Source organism: Maylandia zebra, linkage group LG9, assembly GCF_041146795.1.
Source record: "Maylandia zebra isolate NMK-2024a linkage group LG9, Mzebra_GT3a, whole genome shotgun sequence".
Taxonomy (NCBI): Eukaryota; Metazoa; Chordata; class Actinopteri; order Cichliformes; family Cichlidae; genus Maylandia; species Maylandia zebra.
The window spans coordinates 7649842-7667617 of NC_135175.1; the positions used below are offsets into that span (position 1 = coordinate 7649842).

General features: G+C 42.1%; 1 protein-coding gene across 4 annotated transcripts in view; it reads right to left on the minus strand.

Moving 5' to 3' along the window:
• Positions 1-1542: 1542 nt before the first annotated feature.
• Positions 1543-17776, minus strand: part of LOC106674977 (MAGUK p55 subfamily member 7) — a 41485-nt gene continuing 25251 nt past the window's right edge. For all 4 annotated transcript variants that reach the window (XM_076887949.1, XM_076887950.1, XM_076887948.1 and 1 more), the window contains 4 exons: positions 9011-9104; positions 8214-8322; positions 6473-6616; positions 1543-3729 (listed from right to left, as the gene is read on the minus strand). In XM_076887949.1, coding sequence (XP_076744064.1) covers positions 3550-3729; positions 6473-6616; positions 8214-8322; positions 9011-9104 — 527 coding nt within the window. In that variant the 3' untranslated portion in view covers positions 1543-3549. The remainder of the gene's footprint in view (positions 3730-6472; positions 6617-8213; positions 8323-9010; positions 9105-17776) is intronic.

Here is a 17776-nt window from a genome sequence, read left to right on the forward strand (position 1 = left end):
ACAGAAGTGTAGTAAACTTTTCACGGATAATATTTGTGTTTAGTAAGTCACATAAACCAGTAAAATAAAAAGCTATGAAATGTTCAGGATTTAGCCTGTGGAAGGTTAGTGTGTAACAAATGAGATAATTATAAAAATCACTCTGTGTGATAGTTTGCATGTGAGAGGTGTATGAAAACACAGCTGCTGGGTGATCTTATGTGTGTTGGGAAATAATTTATAATTGTGATTTTTTTCATGAAGTTATGGCTATTGCCATAACTTGGCAATAGCCATAACTATGGCTATGCCACGTGTGTCTCTTAGATACAGTGAGTACCAAAATGCCACTGAAAATTTGTCACACTTTCTCAAGGATGATACAGTTTGATAACCTCGAGTCAAGACCTGCAATATGTGTGATGACAAACTAGCTGCCTTAAACTAGCCCACTGAATGAACAATGGGCTTTGAGGTCGGTTCCATAATCATTAATAATCAAGGAACTGACCTCACAGCCCATTGTTCTTTCAGTGGTGCTAGTTTCAGTCATTGTTCAAAGGTACTGTTTATAAGGTTGTGAAAATCCTGCAGTCAGCTGAGACTCAAAGTCGTCACTTAGAGGAGTGACAAAATGTTCCTCCCACTGAAGACGCTACGTCCAGATGAACAGAACTTATGGGGATTTACTTACTTGGATGACTGAACATGCATCAAGACATAGCTCCCATAACAGAGGTGTGGGACAAGTGGGTAAAGGTTCTTCAGATTTTAGATTTTTAGTGAGTTTGGGTCATTTTTGACCCTAGGCGTGTACAGGACATGAGGACAACAGGAGGGCTAGAGTGTCTTCCTTAAAAGATGCAAAGCAACTTGTGGTATTAACAATTTAAGAGAAAATTTGGTCAAATACACTTACTTAGCACCTCCTAAACCCATCACTGTGCAAGCTTTAGACAGCCTGGAGGTGCTGTTGCCAGTACCCAGTACATCTCCGCATATTAAAAATGAGCCACTGACCTTGATTGCTTTTGGGGGGGAAAAACGTATTTGCCCATTCATTCACTTGTGCGTACAGCCTTGGGAGTGTGGAGGGTTAGTGCCACATTACTGTATGTGAAAGCAGCCATTTTGTGTCCCCCTTTACTCTAGTATCCTAATTATGAAGCAGGAATGAGTGAAACACATCAGCAGCAATGTGTGGACAAACTGAGTAAGTGGCTTCTCTTCCTCTTCCCCCACCTAGCACTTCTCTGCCCAACACCATTAACTCTCCTTTGCTCTGCTCTACTCTCAAAGTGAGCACCATGGAAGGTGTTTGGGTTAAGTCAACCTGATTTTGATCAGTACAGGATTTCTTTTGAACATCAAGCGGAGGGCGGCTAAATCCTCTTCTTAGGAGCCCCCCCCCCCCTTTCACCACCTCCACCTGTTCATTACCTTTATTCACAAAATATGCAACATTTTATTAAAGAGAAGTAGGGATTGTGCTGGTAAACATAAAGTTGTGTTCACTCTTTGCTTGGCTAACAACATATATGAATTAATTTGGGGACATTGCAATTACAAGTTTAGTCGTATTTTCTTTAATAAAAAATGCAGCAGTTATCAAGAATAATGTAAATTCATACAATGTGCCACTTAAAGAGTATATCATTACAGGGAGACATTAAAAAGGTATTTTCTGGAGACTGTACAAATGTGACTTTGATCTGTAAGATGGGCAGCAGGGGGGTGGGGAGGTAGAAAAACTGAATAAACAAAAAGACAAAAAAATGTTGGGACAAAGTATGGCAGACAAGAGTGTTAAAGACATTTAAATCATATTACATCAGAGCAGTATAACCAATCATGCTTACACTTAAAAAAAAGGACACAAATCAAGTTTGTATATGTCACAGTTGGTGGAAAGGGAGAAATAAATGATGCACAATTTGGAAACATACAACCTGAGCTGGACATTCAGCAGAGTAAGAGAGTATTCTTAGAGTAAAGAAAAAAAAGAATAAATATAGAGTTTAAGGAATCATTTAGACAGTTTGGATAATATGCTTAATGCTTTTTTTTACTGAGACTTTGGAAGACTGATAGCACTCTTAGAGTTTTAAATGCAGCTAGAGATTGGAGGCAATCAGCCGAGCAAGCACAGAAATTAAGAGATGAATTCAATATGAACTAACTGTTATTAATAGGGATGAACAATGTACTAAAATCACAAGTTCAGAAAGACTAGCAGACATAGGCTAGCTCCTCCTAATTGTTTCCAGTCTCCAACTATCCTTGCGCTCTACCTCCATGTATAAAGGACAACTTATCCATTGGCTTGTATTTTGTCATATACTAAGCAGATATTAAACACTGCTAAATATGCAAAATATGCAAAAGGTCATCTCTGGGAGGCAGTGCATACGAGCACTAGTTTCTGTTTGCACAGGCTAGGTGAGGGGCAACCAATCAAAGAAAGTATACTTTTAAGGAGCAGGAAGTTAAAAAACAAAACAAAACAAAACAACAGCCCAAAGCATAAATAAATAAAATATGGATTGTTTTTGTGTGAATTCTGGTGAATAAAAATGTAGCTGGAATTATAGTCTCCCCTTAATTTAAAGGAGGTCAGCTTGTCCCAGAATCAACAAGAGAGCAAAATCTGGAGCTAGGAGAATTGTAGCAGTGCTGATAATAGAGCCAAATAAAGCCAAGTAGAGCTGACAGAGCCAAAAAACTAAACTAGGGTGACGAACAAAAAAATGCTAGATTGAGAGAAAAAAATGCTTCTAGTAAAAAGAGGCTGTCACAGAGATGGCTACAGCTAAGATCATATTAAAGTCATAAATGTATATAAAATGCATAAAAAGGACTACAAGCAGATATTAGAAAATATATTAATTTCTTTTAAATAAAATTACACTTATTGCCCTTTCTCAAAAGTGTACCTGACAGTGTTTTGCTTGGAATAACAGTCATGGAAGATTTTAGATGTACAAAAGTCTAGTAAGACAGAAGGCAAGTATGTTTTCCTTTCTCCTCTTTTCCCTGGTGCTGTGCTCTTTTACAGACAAACACATGTAAGTTGTCCACGAAGAAGAAATACATCAATCCCTTTGGTTTCTAATGGTCTAATGTTATAAAACCACTAAAGGAGTCCTGTTTGGCCGGTTTACTGATGTGCTGGCAGGACTGCTGGTGCTACGATGCTCCAAGCTCGCTCCACGTTCCGGTTTGGACCAAGGCGCTCCAAGTTGTGGCCATGGATGTGTGACCCAGACTGAGACCCTGATCAATGTCAAAGTCTTAGATTCTGGAAAGAAGCCTGCAGCCACAACCTGATCACATCTGGTCAGACCTGGAGCTTCCAGACCACAGCTGAGGTCTAAATCCAACCTGATCCCAGGCAGAAGCTTATTTTTAGCTCGATGCAGTTCAGGTATGGCGACACAGCAGCCAGGCACTGTTTTATTCCTGATTTACTTCCCAACACCGTCCCTGGCAAATATTTTTTTAAAAAGATAGAAAACCTGCATATTTTTGTCAAAGCGCTTCCCTTTTCTCCTTTTACAGTCAGTATGTCTCTCAGGAGTGAGTCCAGCTGACTGGAATCCAGTGCGTCTCTGTCTCCACTTTCTTTAGTGCCAACTGCAGCTCGCTGAAGGCAACATCGAGGTTGTCGTTGACTATAACCATCTCAAAGAGATGGCTGTACTGAGTCTCCATTGTCTGGGCCGTGTTCACCATCTCCTGAAAGTCTTCCTCCTGGGAAAAGAGGGAAGAGACAAAATAGATGGAAGTTAAAAACACAAAACGAATAAAATCTCTTTCGTCAGTCATCCAAGTGACTGATGAAACGTTTCTCCCACTGAGAACGCTACGTCCAGATGAACAGAATCAACTTTTGGAGAACTTATTTTATCATTTATCATTCAAGTAAATACTGCCTTTCTAAATGAGCCCAGGTATCTCTTGGTAGGTTAGGGTGCTGTGTTTTTACTGGGAACACTTAACTTTAAATTGGACTTTAGCTCATTTTCGCTGCTTGTATCTGTGATCTCGTTCTTTCAATCACTACCCAAAGTTCATGACCATAGATGAGGGGAGGGACATAGATCCACGGATGAATTGACAGCTTTGCTTTTACACGTTGTCATGATGAAGCTGTCTCTTACAGGGACTTTTGCCAGCAGTTCCTTCAGAATGTTTCTGGTGGTTTCTGCTTCATAATGGATTAGCTGTGTTTTTGTCTGCCCAACAAGAACATTAATCTGAGCAGGAAGCCGTTTAAGGAACAGCAAGCTGGGTTTGGAAGATGAATAGAAAATCAGAGAACTTAAAAAGAAAAGATTGGTTTAGGATGATGCCTCTTCTGGGGGACCAAACTTGAGAAAAAGCACACCCGGGACTCGTTTATTCCCACTAGGTGGCCTAATTTCCACAAGAAGTTATGTAGCATCTTGTGCCTGTTTAAGTACTTTGTAACAGCATAGATAAATTTCATTGCACAGCAACTAAATACTGAGTCACAGTTTAGGTGAACGTTCCCTCTGTTTTTATTGTAATTCTTTTATTTGTAGCCTTTATACATTTGTTGCTTTTACCTTACAGGACTATAAATCTTTACGCATTTCAGTGGCATGAAGCAGCACGTGTCAGCCTCAGTATCCTCTTTTACAAGCAACCACGTTCTCTGCTGGACACCTGCTTTGTTGTGCCAATAAAACCCACCTGTCTTTGCGTTTTAAAAAAGTGTCAGAAACCAAAGAGATTTCCTCAAATCACTTTGAAATGCCTGTGGTTCTTTCAGATTGGGTGCCAGTTTCTATGCTAACCACATTACAGCTGGGATTTTGCATTACATCAGATTGTTTTGCTTGTATTCACATCACGCTTCCAGCCAGCTCGACTGAAACAATGAGACGACTGTTCCTCAGCCTTTATCATTAAAGCAGACCTGTCTCTTGCAAAGAAAAATACAGCTAGCGTTGGATTGAAAATGTCTGGGACGACTTGCCCAACAACAGCTTCCCTTCATTTAATAGTAAATATAAGATGGGTTTGGTTCTGTCAGTGTACATGAACATTTACACAGAGACTTTGTTTGTTAGCTGGTTGAAATACAGCCCGCTGTCACACAGCTTTATAGAAGTATATTTGTATTACATGAGAGAATAACAGAAGCTAATAAAGGGACGTTAAAACTGCAACAGACTGTTCACAACCAGATTGCTTCTGACAACTAAAGCTTATTGTTCTCAAGACCCAGCTGGGAAATAAGGAGCGGACTGAGACAGAATTATGTTTACCTGTGTGAATAATATAAGCTGATGCTGTGTCTGTATCAAGGTTTAACAAGCTGACCTTCAACCATAAATTCACTGCATGTTCTAGGTGAAAGTGTATTGTACTCTAGCATTTTCCTCAACACTTATTACCCATAAATGCACTAAATTATGCCTCAATAAGTCGGATCCTATTATATTTTGTGTGAATATGACTTGACTAACTATCAGCTCTGGGCATATGTGTTGTAACTTTTTTAAACAGAGTAATGTTTGACCTTTTGATTTGACATGTGAGTTAAAGGTAAATCAACACATGTGGAAATGAAACCACTGGCTATCGACTGATGACAAATTAGCTTTTTATTAGCTTTCAAAAGTTTTCTACATTCCTAAACAATGACCCCTTTGGCTCAGATGTCTGCTGCCTATACCAGAAGCCCTGAAATATTGCCAGTTGTTCTACAGAGGTCAACTAAAGTCCTGTGACTGTATCACTGCAGATTGCATGTGTGTGACTTGTAGTTCATCGTAATATAATTGCCAGAGACTGCTTATTTTCAGGTCATTTCAGATCGGGTCTGACTACCAGGCTTTTAATTTTTATGGGGTTGTGTTTGGGAAATTAATTTGTACCAGTTTGTAATTTCTCTATGGTCCATTCTGGTGTCAGTATAGAGTTGATAGAGCTATGACTAGAAATGTATCAGTGGAGTCATCAACTGATGTGGAATTAAGATCTGCTGGAATTGCAGCTTAATTTGACTGCATGTCCTGCCTGAAGTAATGCTATGCTTGATTTGACAACTTTAGGAAGGTTTAACTGCTATATTAGCTCAAATAGAGCTGTTGAAACTGAAGAGAAATATTTTTATTTCACAGTATCACGTGAACCGTGCTTGAATGAAATGTACAGGATTGTATTCGTTCCTTGTTGGTCTTCAGAACGGCCATTTGCCCCAAGGCTGCACTTTGAAAACATCTGTTTGAATCAACCAAGCATCACGATGTACCTCAAGCAAAAAATACATCAGAACAAATCACATAAAACAGGTCGTGTGGACAGAGAGAAAGATACATTTAAACCCGACCAAGTCACAGTTACACAGTAACAATTTCCTCTTGCTTTTCTATCTCAACTTAAGCAGGGAGGTAATATCTGATTAACATACGATATAAACTATCAGCCATGTACAACCCACACACTAGAAATAAGTTTTTACCGTGAAGGGTTTGGTGGAGTCCTTGTCGTCTTTGCCTGATATAATTTGGGTTTTCTTTCTGGTCTCTCTCAGTCTGTCGACGGTCGGGGGCTTCACGAACACAACGAAAGGTTTAAACTCTGCTGTTCGAAGATGCTTTATTAGCTGAAAAGAATAAAAGTGGATGCAGAGAAAAAGGAGTTAGGCATTTGGCAGCACATTAAGACGTAATCACAAAGTGTGTCACGTATGGTATAAACAGACTGTGAAAAAATTAATAGACAAAACGTTTAAAAATATAATCCTGAAAAAAAAAAGGTTGCCAATTCATGGTCCACTTGTAATAGTGATATGAACTGGATTATGGGGTTGTCACAAAGTCCAGTTTAACAGATTCAGTCTGCTGATTTCCAATCGAGAAGATATTAAAAATTAAAATCTTCCTTCTATTTTTAAGCAAAGACATTTTCTGCCTTAAGTTCCTCAGACATGAAAAGTTGAGGCTTTTCTTCCATTCTCTCATTGTAAACCGAATATAGTTCTGTTTTGCTGAAGCATTAAATCTTAAATTACCTTTTAACTTATTGACCTCTCTAGAATGAAGAAGTCTTTGCATAAATGACTTATTAGTTGGACAGAACAATTAATAATGACCACAGAGCAGATGACTTCCCATCATTCTGAGTGAATCTAGAACTTTGAAATCATGTTTATAGTTTTTGTCATTTAAAAATGACTCACAAACACCAATCTGAGGGATAAAGACTACTCACACTAACTCATCACAGCTTTTAAATTCTTTTGGAAGATATTGGAGGATATATATGTTTTTATTTATGCCTGATCTTTGTGTCTGTCTCTTCTTTGTGGTGACAGTTTTCTGAAATAACATGCCAATCTGGTACCTCAAGGGCCTTTCACATAGGATATGGCAAGTGCAGAGCTCTGAAACCCATTTGTTTCTATTGCTTGCGCCACTCAATAACAGTTTTAAAGAGCAAGTGCGCCGGTAAGAGTACTCTTGCATGCAAGGGTCAACGTTTAACTGGGTTAAACTTGGTTAAACTTTGACTGCTGCGACGTACCGTCGTACGACCAACAGAAACGAAGCAAACAGCCCTACTAAGTTCAACCACACAATGAATGAAAACAAGGAGGAAAAGTTGATTGTGTGTGTTTCCGAGTTCAACAAACTTCATGACACAAGTTGACATGCATACTGAGACTTTGGGAGGAAACAACACAAGTGTTCACTTGTGGGGACAGTGCCAAAGCTTTCTTTTTTATGGATGAGAAATAGCTGGTCCATCGAGTTTTCGACGTACAAGAGCGCAACAACCACTGCAAGACAAATTTTAGGCCACTCGCTCCAGCTCGTGGTAGGTGCGCCCAATGTGAAAGGCCCTTCAGAGGTATGAGAGAGATGAGATTTGATTAGAGGTGGTGTCTGGTGTCTGGTTCTGGCATGATCATCTGACCTTCTTGCTATGCTAATAGCAGTGGGTCAAGACCCACAACTCACAACAAGATGGATAAAAAACTTAATGGAGAGGCAGCAGCGGAACCACTGGGAAACAGCTTCCATCATTCACTCAGTTGGTCAATAACTGAGAAATGGCATTACTGTGGAGGTTTATGGTGACATAAGCCAAAGAGGAAATCTTCAAATAAAGTAACAGGGCGATCTGCTTCTGAGACAGGTAGTTTCCAAAACAGGCTAAGAATACAGTACAGGGATGGTGAGAAAGAAGGTGTCACTCACATGAGGCTGGACATCCAGCAGGCACACTTTCTTCTTTGAGAGGATTGAACGTATCGAGTCCAGACTTGTGCCGTAGAAATTCCCTTTGTACTCGCCATGCTCAATGAATCTGAGACATGAAAAGAAGAGTGATGAGAAAAAGCACGAACGCACATCTTTGGATGGACACATGGACAAAGTTTCAAATAATTATGTCAGTTTTTAGAAGAGTAATTACTGTAATCTGAGTTAAAGCTCAGGCCTTGTACCTGAGCTAAAAGAGGTTCTTTTAGACTGTGACGAGACAAGGATTATTTTTAACTGCATATATTGTCCAAGAAAGAAAATATAGATCTTGAAATGAGCATCAGGAGGACATTTTTAAACTAGTTTACATAAAACAAACAAACCTTTTTCCACTGTATTAGATATGTTAATTTGTGCTTTTAAGATTTTTTTATATATCCTCATAAGAGCAGGATTTTTTTTTTTTTAAACAGCAACTTTCAACTTTCATTTTTATAATTAATTTTCTACAATCACTGTGATTTCTGAGATTAGAGTTTTGAGAAATGGTGATAAACCAAAACAATTCAGAATTGTTCTCTCCATTGTAGTAAACATTAAAGAAAGGCCGTTTGAAATAGAGACGTACAAACATATAATCTACACACAGCAGGATATCCAAAAAAGTTGTTCTCTTTTTTTTCCCAGGGAAAAAGTACTTTTGTTTTGGCCAGAGTATGAATATCAATTGTTCATCTCTGCTGCATAAAGTCTGAATGTGTGTTGTGATTGAATTCATCAGTTTTGCTTACTTGTTGTTTTGGATGTCCGTCTCAAAGAGCTGCTTGGAGATGAAGTGGTAATCCACACCATCGGTCTCCTGGTTCTTCTTGGGTCGACTGGTGTCTGAGTGAAAGAAGATGAAGATGGAAAGAGAGGGAGTGATGCCTGTGAGTCATTGCAATGAATAGTGCAATGCTCCTTGTGTGCAACAAGCAGAGAGACAGAGAGAGAGCCGGTGGTCTCCAAAGCTCCGGTTTTCAAATTAACAAAAAGAAGCAACACTTTTGGGCTTAACCCGAAACAACAGCAAGTGTTAAACATATCCATGTGTCCACTGGCAGCGATCAAACATTCAAAAAGAGCGAGACGAGACACTTTCCGATTCTCCTTCCTCTCAATGAGAGCCAGGACCTGTGCCATATGTAACCCAACTTGTGAATTATTATTAAGAATGACCGAACTCCCACTAGCCAGTATCAGAAGATCTAGGATCGGCAGGAGCCCAAGGTATAAACACCAATAAGAAGAGACCACACCGCAATATACTGTTCACAAATTTGTTATATTTGACACAGCAGCTGCAACAATGTAATAAAAAAAACAATAAAATAAAATACAAAATATTTCCCCCAAAATAACAAACTAAATCAAAGTGCGCGCATACAGCTTTCTCTGAGTCAATTATATGAGTGGATAATGTCTGATAACTGATGGATCGTTGGGGCCCGTTCAGTTTGTTTAATGTTTGTCCTACCACACTCCGATGAAGGAAGAAAGTTCGTAGTCCTGCAGGTATCTGAAGCTTCAATGGGAACGAAACTTTGGCTTCAATAAAACCTTGGCAAATCCTTTTCAATTTCGGGTTGGCTCGCCATCCAGTTAACTGGAACTGTGGAATCACTGCTCCTCGATGGGGCTTGCTTCAGACTGGGTCCGTCTGTCGAGTCATCCTTTTACCAGATAACAAAAAAAAACCTGACCGTTGACAGGGTGAAACTCTGAACAACCAAAAACAACTGCAGCAGACTTGCTTTTAACTCCTAGCGATTCGACTTCGGGAACATTAGTTTCTCTGGCACATGGCATTATATGAACAGGAACGAAATGGCAACACAGGAAATCATGTGATCAAGGTCAACAGCAAGGGTCACTGGGAGCTCATTGCTGATTGGCCAAGTTAAATGACAACAGATAATCTTATTGGTCCACATCTTCCTTTAAACATAAAAGAAATGACTAAATTCTTTACATTATACATGAAAAAAAAACTACTTTCCACTGCTCTTTTTTTCTAGCTGGGCTACAACCTCCCCCACTGAACTCATGCACGCCCCGTTGCATGGCAATGGTTGGGTAATTACTGTCTGATGGGTCTGGACAGGGCAATCTAATGGGTGATAACCCTCATCCAAAATGTCTGTAAAAGCCGTGGTTAAACCCTGGAACAGAGATTGCACCACCGCTATAAGTGGATGCCCAAGTTTCACATACTGAAGGCGTTTAGGCGGTTCTCGCTCCCTATTTGATCGTCTAGCAGAACCAGGTTGGTCTTGGCTTCCAATCAGTGTCTGGTCTACTGAGAGCTCTTCAGGAGATTCATCTGTTGGTGACTCATTTGACAATCCCATTTCAGTTCGACCTGCCGCCTCAACATCCGTAGACAGGTTTGGAGCAAGAGAAGATAACCCGGGATTCAAGTCATGACAATCACTTCCAGGTGCAATCCTTTCGGTCTCCATCTCTGCTGGTGGATTTTGGTCATCGCTCACGATTTCTGTGTCATGACAGTGACTCTCAGACACTGGAAGAGTTGCTGAATCTGGACTGTCAACAGGTAAGTTACATAACTGGTCAGTCTGTGGATTGCAGCTTGGATATCGAGCAGTAGAACCTTTAACTGAGGGACAAAATTCTGGAAGTTGTGCATCTTCCCCAGAAGACACTGATAAATAAGGGTGCGTTTCTTGATGAATGGTGACCGTAGGTATCTCAGAACTGGGGGCGTCTCTGAACCAGTAATTGGGGAAAATCTCATCCTCAGCCTCTGAGAATTGATCGGAGTCTGCAACTGGACTGAGACGTGTTGCTGGCCTGCGTCTTTGTGTCTGCCCTACAGGCTTGTCACTACTCTCGTTGGGGAGATAGCCACAAGGGAGTAATAGGTCCCTATGCAATGTCCGCAGTGGACCATCTTTCTTCTCAGGTCTCACAGTATACACTGGAAGGGATCCTGCTCTGCTTACGACTATGTAGATGGCTGCCTCCCACTTGTCTGCAATCTTGTTTTTTCCACGAATGCGGACATTTCTGACTAATACTCTGTCCCCTACCTCCAGATCTGAAATAGTCACACGCCTGTCAAATCTGGATTTATTCTTTTCTGCTATCTTGGCAGCATTTCCAGTAGCTACCTTGTAACTCTCTTGTAAGTGGGATTTCAGATTTTGCACGTACTGTGAGTGTGAAATCTGTTGCTCCTCTTTCACCGGCAGCCCAAAAGCCAAATCCACCGGCAGGCGAGGCTGGCGACCGAACATAAGCTCGTACGGTGCAAATCCAGTCACCTCATTCCTGGTGCAATTATAAGCATGAACAAGGGGCTTCACAAAATCACGCCAGTGAGACTTGTCTTTGTTTTGAAGAGTGCCTAGCATGTCCAGCAATGTGCGATTGAACCGCTCCACTGGATTTCCTCTGGGATGGTAGGGAGTAGTTCTAACCTTCTGTATGCCAGCCATCTGACAGAGCTCTTTTATTGTGCGAGACTCAAAATCAGGTCCCTGATCACTGTGCAACTTTTCTGGGAACCCGTAATGCACAATAAAATTGTCCCATAGGCACTTAGCTACTGTGCGAGCCTTTTGATTGCATGTTGGTATAGCAATTGCATACTTAGTAAAGTGATCAGTGATCACAAGGATGTCTTTAGCTCCACTTTTGTCTGGTTCGAGAGAGAGGAAGTCCATACAAACCAGTTCCAGTGGCCTTGTGGTACTGATGTTGACTAACGGTGCAGCTCTGTCAGGCAACGCCTTTCTGCGCACACATCTACCACAGGTCTTTATTTTCCTCTCTACATCCAAGGCCATTCTGGGCCAATAGAATCTGGCCCTAACGAGATCTAATGTGCGCTCAATGCCCATATGACCTATATGGTCATGCAGACTGCTCAAAACAGTCTCTCTGAGCTCTGGGGGCAGTACTAGCTGGTGAGATACCCGAGACCCGAGCTGGCGTCTCCGGTATAAGATGCCATTTATAAGCTGAAACCGACCAACCTCTCGAAGTAGGAGTGGAAGATCTGGAAGTTCACCCCTTAAAGTAGGCGGTGGGCTTACCCCATGCTCAAGTTGGGATATGACATGCCTTAGACATTGGTCAGCTCTCTGTTTATCCATCAACTCAGCCTCAGTCAGTTGAGGAATAACAGGCAATCCTCCAAACTCATCTTCTTGTCCATAGCAGTCAGGCACAGCATCAGAGGACATAGCAAGAGTTTCAACAAGAGTAACACAGCCATCCAAACTCGGATTAACAGAGCTGGCGCTATACACTGACTGTCTTTCACAAATGGCTTTCACAACCGCTTGGTTGGCTTCCTCGAGATTTTCAAGATCAGCGAGATGACCCTGAGTGAACTGGAAAATGCGCTCCCTCTCTTTCTGGGATTTCAGATCATCCACAAGAGCTCCGTGGGGTCTACGGGATAACCCATCCGCATCCCAGTTTTGCTTCCCAGGACGATACAGCAGCTTGAATGTGAACGTAGACAAAGCTGCGAGCCATCTGTAGCTCGTTGCATCAAGTTTTGCAGTCGTCAATATGTACGTCAAGGGATTGCTATCAGTGACAACAGTAAAGTGATTCCCATATAGGTAGTCACTAAACTTTTCTGTTACTGACCACTTAAGCGCCAAAAACTCTAATTTGTGCGCTGGGTATCGAGACTCGCTATGCGACAGCCCTCTGCTTGCATAGGCTATGACACGTAACTGCCCTTCCTGCTCCTGGTACAAGACAGCACCAAGGCCTGTAGTGCTAGCATCAGTGTGGAGCACATAAGGCTTTTGAGGGTCAGCGAACCCTAGGACAGGGGCAGTTGTCAGCTTTTCAATAACTGACTCAAATGCCTGCTGGCAAGCTGATGTCCAACGGTTCCCAAACGGCTCTTTGGGATGGTGATAATGCTCTTGGCTGTCTCTTGATCTACCCCTTTTGGTTGATTGAGGATAGCCCTGAGTCAGATCATTGAGGGGCTTCACAATGCTGGAATAGTCTTTTACGAACCTTCGATAATAGCCAGCGAACCCAAGAAAAGATCGCAATTCCCTGAGGGTCTGAGGAACTGGCCAAGTACGAAGGGCAGAGATTTTCTCTGGATCTGTCTCAACTCCATTTCTGGACACTATGTGTCCCAGGTACCGCACTGAGGTCTGGAAAAACACACACTTTTCAGGTGATAACTTTAATCCAAACTCTCTCAACCGAGTGAGCACCTCCAACAACCTTGTTTCATGTTCTTCCAGGGTCTTTGAGAACACTATCAAGTCGTCGAGGAAAACTAGCACCTCTTTCAAATGCATATCCCCCATGCACTTCTCCATTAATCTTTGGAATGTGCTTGGCGCATTTGTCAGGCCTTGCGGCATGCGGTTAAATTCCCAGAAGCCCAAAGGGCAGACAAAGGCCGTCTTGGGTTTATCCACTTCATCTACCTCGATTTGATAATATCCAGACTTTAGGTCAAGCACAGAAAACCAATGGGAACCAGAGAGAGCCGCGAAGGTGTCTTCAAGCTTAGGAAGCGTGTAAGCATCCTTTATTGTCTGAAGGTTGAGTTTTCTGTAGTCTATGCACAACCGGACCTGGCCATTCTTTTTACGGACTACCACAATGGGCGAAGAGAAGGGAGACTCGGACTCTCTGATTACACCTGTATCAAGAAGCTCTTGAATGTGCCTACGGACAGCCTCAATGTCTTGAGGGTGTAGCGGACGAGCACGGTGTTTGAAAGGAGCCTCGTCTGAGAGCTTGATGTGGTGAGTCACCTTGTCGGTTCTTCCAAAGTCCAAGTCATGTTGCGCAAATACATCTGGCATGTTGTTAAGGAGTCGTGTGATACGACCCTTCCACTCGGGAGGGATTGGGGACTCTCCAAAGTTGAAGTTACAATTGGCCTCTTGAGTGAGATCTGCCTTTTGCAAGTTAACCACACTCTGCTCCTTTGACAAAATACATTGGTAAGCGCTAATGTCAGCAATTTGACATTTAGCAGGAATGACAATGTCATGTTCAGATTGGTTGGTAATCACAACTGGAAGCCTAAAGGGTCGTTGTTTGGACAGGTCAACCAGACAAGTGTTCACTAGCAGACCACCAGGTAGAGAGGAACTGGAAGGCTGCTCAACAACAACTGATTGTTCATGCTGAAGACCGCTGGCAGTAGAGACACCCTCCAAAACCACTGTGGCCCCTGCTGGGACAACCTGAGAGATTCTGCCCTTCAGTTTTACAACACCATGGTGACTGACGTTAGACTGATTGTGTCTGAGTTCAAGCACCTTAATGACCGCTTTGTAGCCGTGAGGAAATGTCTTGGGATCTCCTGGATTAGCTTTGCAATAAATGTCATACAACACATCAAGTGTATTTGTCCCTATGAGTAAGTAGGACCCTGAGGTAGCTCGAACGTCAGGAACTATGAGAGCTAATGTGGGCACCTCAATAGACATACCAAGAAATTCTTTTGGAAAAGTGACAGTAGTTTCAATGTAGCCCAAATAAGGTACAGCCTGTCCATTCGCCCCTTCAACCTCCAAGAGGTCATAGAGAGGCTTGATGTCCTGCACTGACATGTGTTGTTCATAAAAGGATTGGGGGATAGTAGTCACTTGCGAGCCGGTATCTAGCAGACAACTAAATGTTTTATCTTCAATTATCACTTCAGCAGTGCTCCTGGTACCAATCAGACCCTTTGGAAGCCTGAAGGATTGCTTTTCACTACTGGAGTGCTCTAGATCCACACACTTGCCTGCTTTGCTGACAATCTTTACGTCTGTGGGACGCTGCGCATGTTCTTCAGCCTCTGTCTGTCCCACAACAGAGACTGGATCTAGTTTAAAGGTGAACTGGAGTCGCTGGGACAACTTTGACTTTCCCACGCGTGCTGCCTCCTCTCCAACTGCTTCTTCTTTTCAATAACTAGTGCAGAATTTGCAGGGTTTGTACAAGAAGTGGCAATATGCCCATCTTCCCCACAGTGAAAACAATACCAAGGCCTGGGCCTGCCTGTCTGTTTTACTCCGGCTAATCGATGCACTTCTTGATGTGTGTTGTCCATTTTCGATTTACAGGTTGTCTTTTTAACCGGTTTCTTGTTGGCACGCTCACTTAGCTTTTCCTGTGATGCAAATGAGGCTAGCTGACTCTGCAAGCTAGCTATCTGCTTTTGAAGTTCCTCAATAGCTTTCGGACCACACTGTGGGCTTTCTCTTACGCCTGCACAAACACAGGAACTCTGAGCATGGACAGATACTCGTTTTGATGAACCAATGTGCTTTTTCATCCTATCAACCTTTGCAGCTTGTCTATCTTCTTCGGTACGCAACATTAGCAAGAGCTCTGAAAATGACGGTGGACAGTTTTTCTTGTGTTCAAGTTGCAGACTGGAGAGCAATCCACTATCCCAACACCCCCTACAAAACTGCTTGAGGAGATGTTTGTCTACATCATCAGGTGGAATACCCCCCCTTTTTACTGCTAAATTTAGTGCTAGCTGTAAACGATGGAGGAAAGCTGATGGTTTCTCGCCTGGGTCCTGAAGGGTATTCATGAACTGAGCAAAAAGCTCCTCACCATCCTCTACAGCGCCGAAGGCTGAATCGAGCAACTGCAGATAGGCTACTGGGGGTGCGCTGGGACTCAAGCACTTCACCACATCAACTGCAGGTGGAAGCAAATTCTCTAAAATCTTCCTGGACACCTGCAGATGGGTCATACTGGGGTCACTTAAAAGCAGCTCAATGTGTGAGCGCCAAGTCTCATAGTCTGTCTCATTGTTAGGCCTGGGAGTTTTCCCTGAGAAGGAACGGATGCGCATTGAAGAATGGATCTGTGATCCAATGTCATCCTTCCTTAAAATATGCTCAACAACGACCTTCTGAACTTCAGGGGGATTTACATCACTAATCACTATTGAAGGCTTCTGTACACGCAAGGGTGGAACTGGAGTTGAGACACCTTGGTCACTGCTTACCCTTGAGGGACCTGAAAGCAACTGGGGCTGTGGTATTGGTGTCTCATCAACAATGCTATCATGTAAGACAGAAGGTGCCTCATCTGTATTCTCAGTTGTCTCACAGATTTGTGATATCATCTCTTTCAATACTTCCTCATAGGTTTTGCCACTGAGCTTAGCCAAGCCCTTTAATTCAGCCAAGTATGACTTCGTGACACCTTCACCCACCTTAGCAGTGTAAACGCTTGCCAAGGCCCTCACACAGTAAGAGACATTTGGTTCACCCTCTGCAACATACTTGTATGGCATAAGAGGCTCTAAAGCTTCTACAGCTGAGCCACTTGAGTACTCAACAATCAGGTTTTGATGAAACTCTGAGGTAGCATCATCCACTGGCAAAAGGGTTTTAACACCACCATACTTTTTCAAAAACTCTAAAACTTCTTCATCTTTCTCTGACTTCGTGATCCCACTCACAATAACTGCATTGGGAATTTTTACACCTGAGCGCTGGACAAAATCCATGTCAGACACAATTTCTCATTACTGATGTTTAAAAATTCTTAGGCTCCTGGCTGGCTCGCCACTTATGTAACCCAACTTGTGAATTATTATTAAGAATGACCGAACTCCCACTAGCCAGTATCAGAAGATCTAGGATCGGCAGGAGCCCAAGGTATAAACACCAATAAGAAGAGACCACACCGCAATATACTGTTCACAAATTTGTTATATTTGACACAGCAGCTGCAACAATGTAATAAAAAAAACAATAAAATAAAATACAAAATATTTCCCCCAAAATAACAAACTAAATCAAAGTGCGCGCATACAGCTTTCTCTGAGTCAATTATATGAGTGGATAATGTCTGATAACTGATGGATCGTTGGGGCCCGTTCAGTTTGTTTAATGTTTGTCCTACCACACTCCGATGAAGGAAGAAAGTTCGTAGTCCTGCAGGTATCTGAAGCTTCAATGGGAACGAAACTTTGGCTTCAATAAAACCTTGGCAAATCCTTTTCAATTTCGGGTTGGCTCGCCATCCAGTTAACTGGAACTGTGGAATCACTGCTCCTCGATGGGGCTTGCTTCAGACTGGGTCCGTCTGTCGAGTCATCCTTTTACCAGATAACAAAAAAAAACCTGACCGTTGACAGGGTGAAACTCTGAACAACCAAAAACAACTGCAGCAGACTTGCTTTTAACTCCTAGCGATTCGACTTCGGGAACATTAGTTTCTCTGGCACATGGCATTATATGAACAGGAACGAAATGGCAACACAGGAAATCATGTGATCAAGGTCAACAGCAAGGGTCACTGGGAGCTCATTGCTGATTGGCCAAGTTAAATGACAACAGATAATCTTATTGGTCCACATCTTCCTTTAAACATAAAAGAAATGACTAAATTCTTTACATTATACATGAAAAAAAAACTACTTTCCACTGCTCTTTTTTTTCTAGCTGGGCTACACATACGTTTCCTATACGGGTCTGAATCAGACTGTCTGGGCTCTATTAAACAACAGCAGCACAGGTCACATTTGAGAACAATTA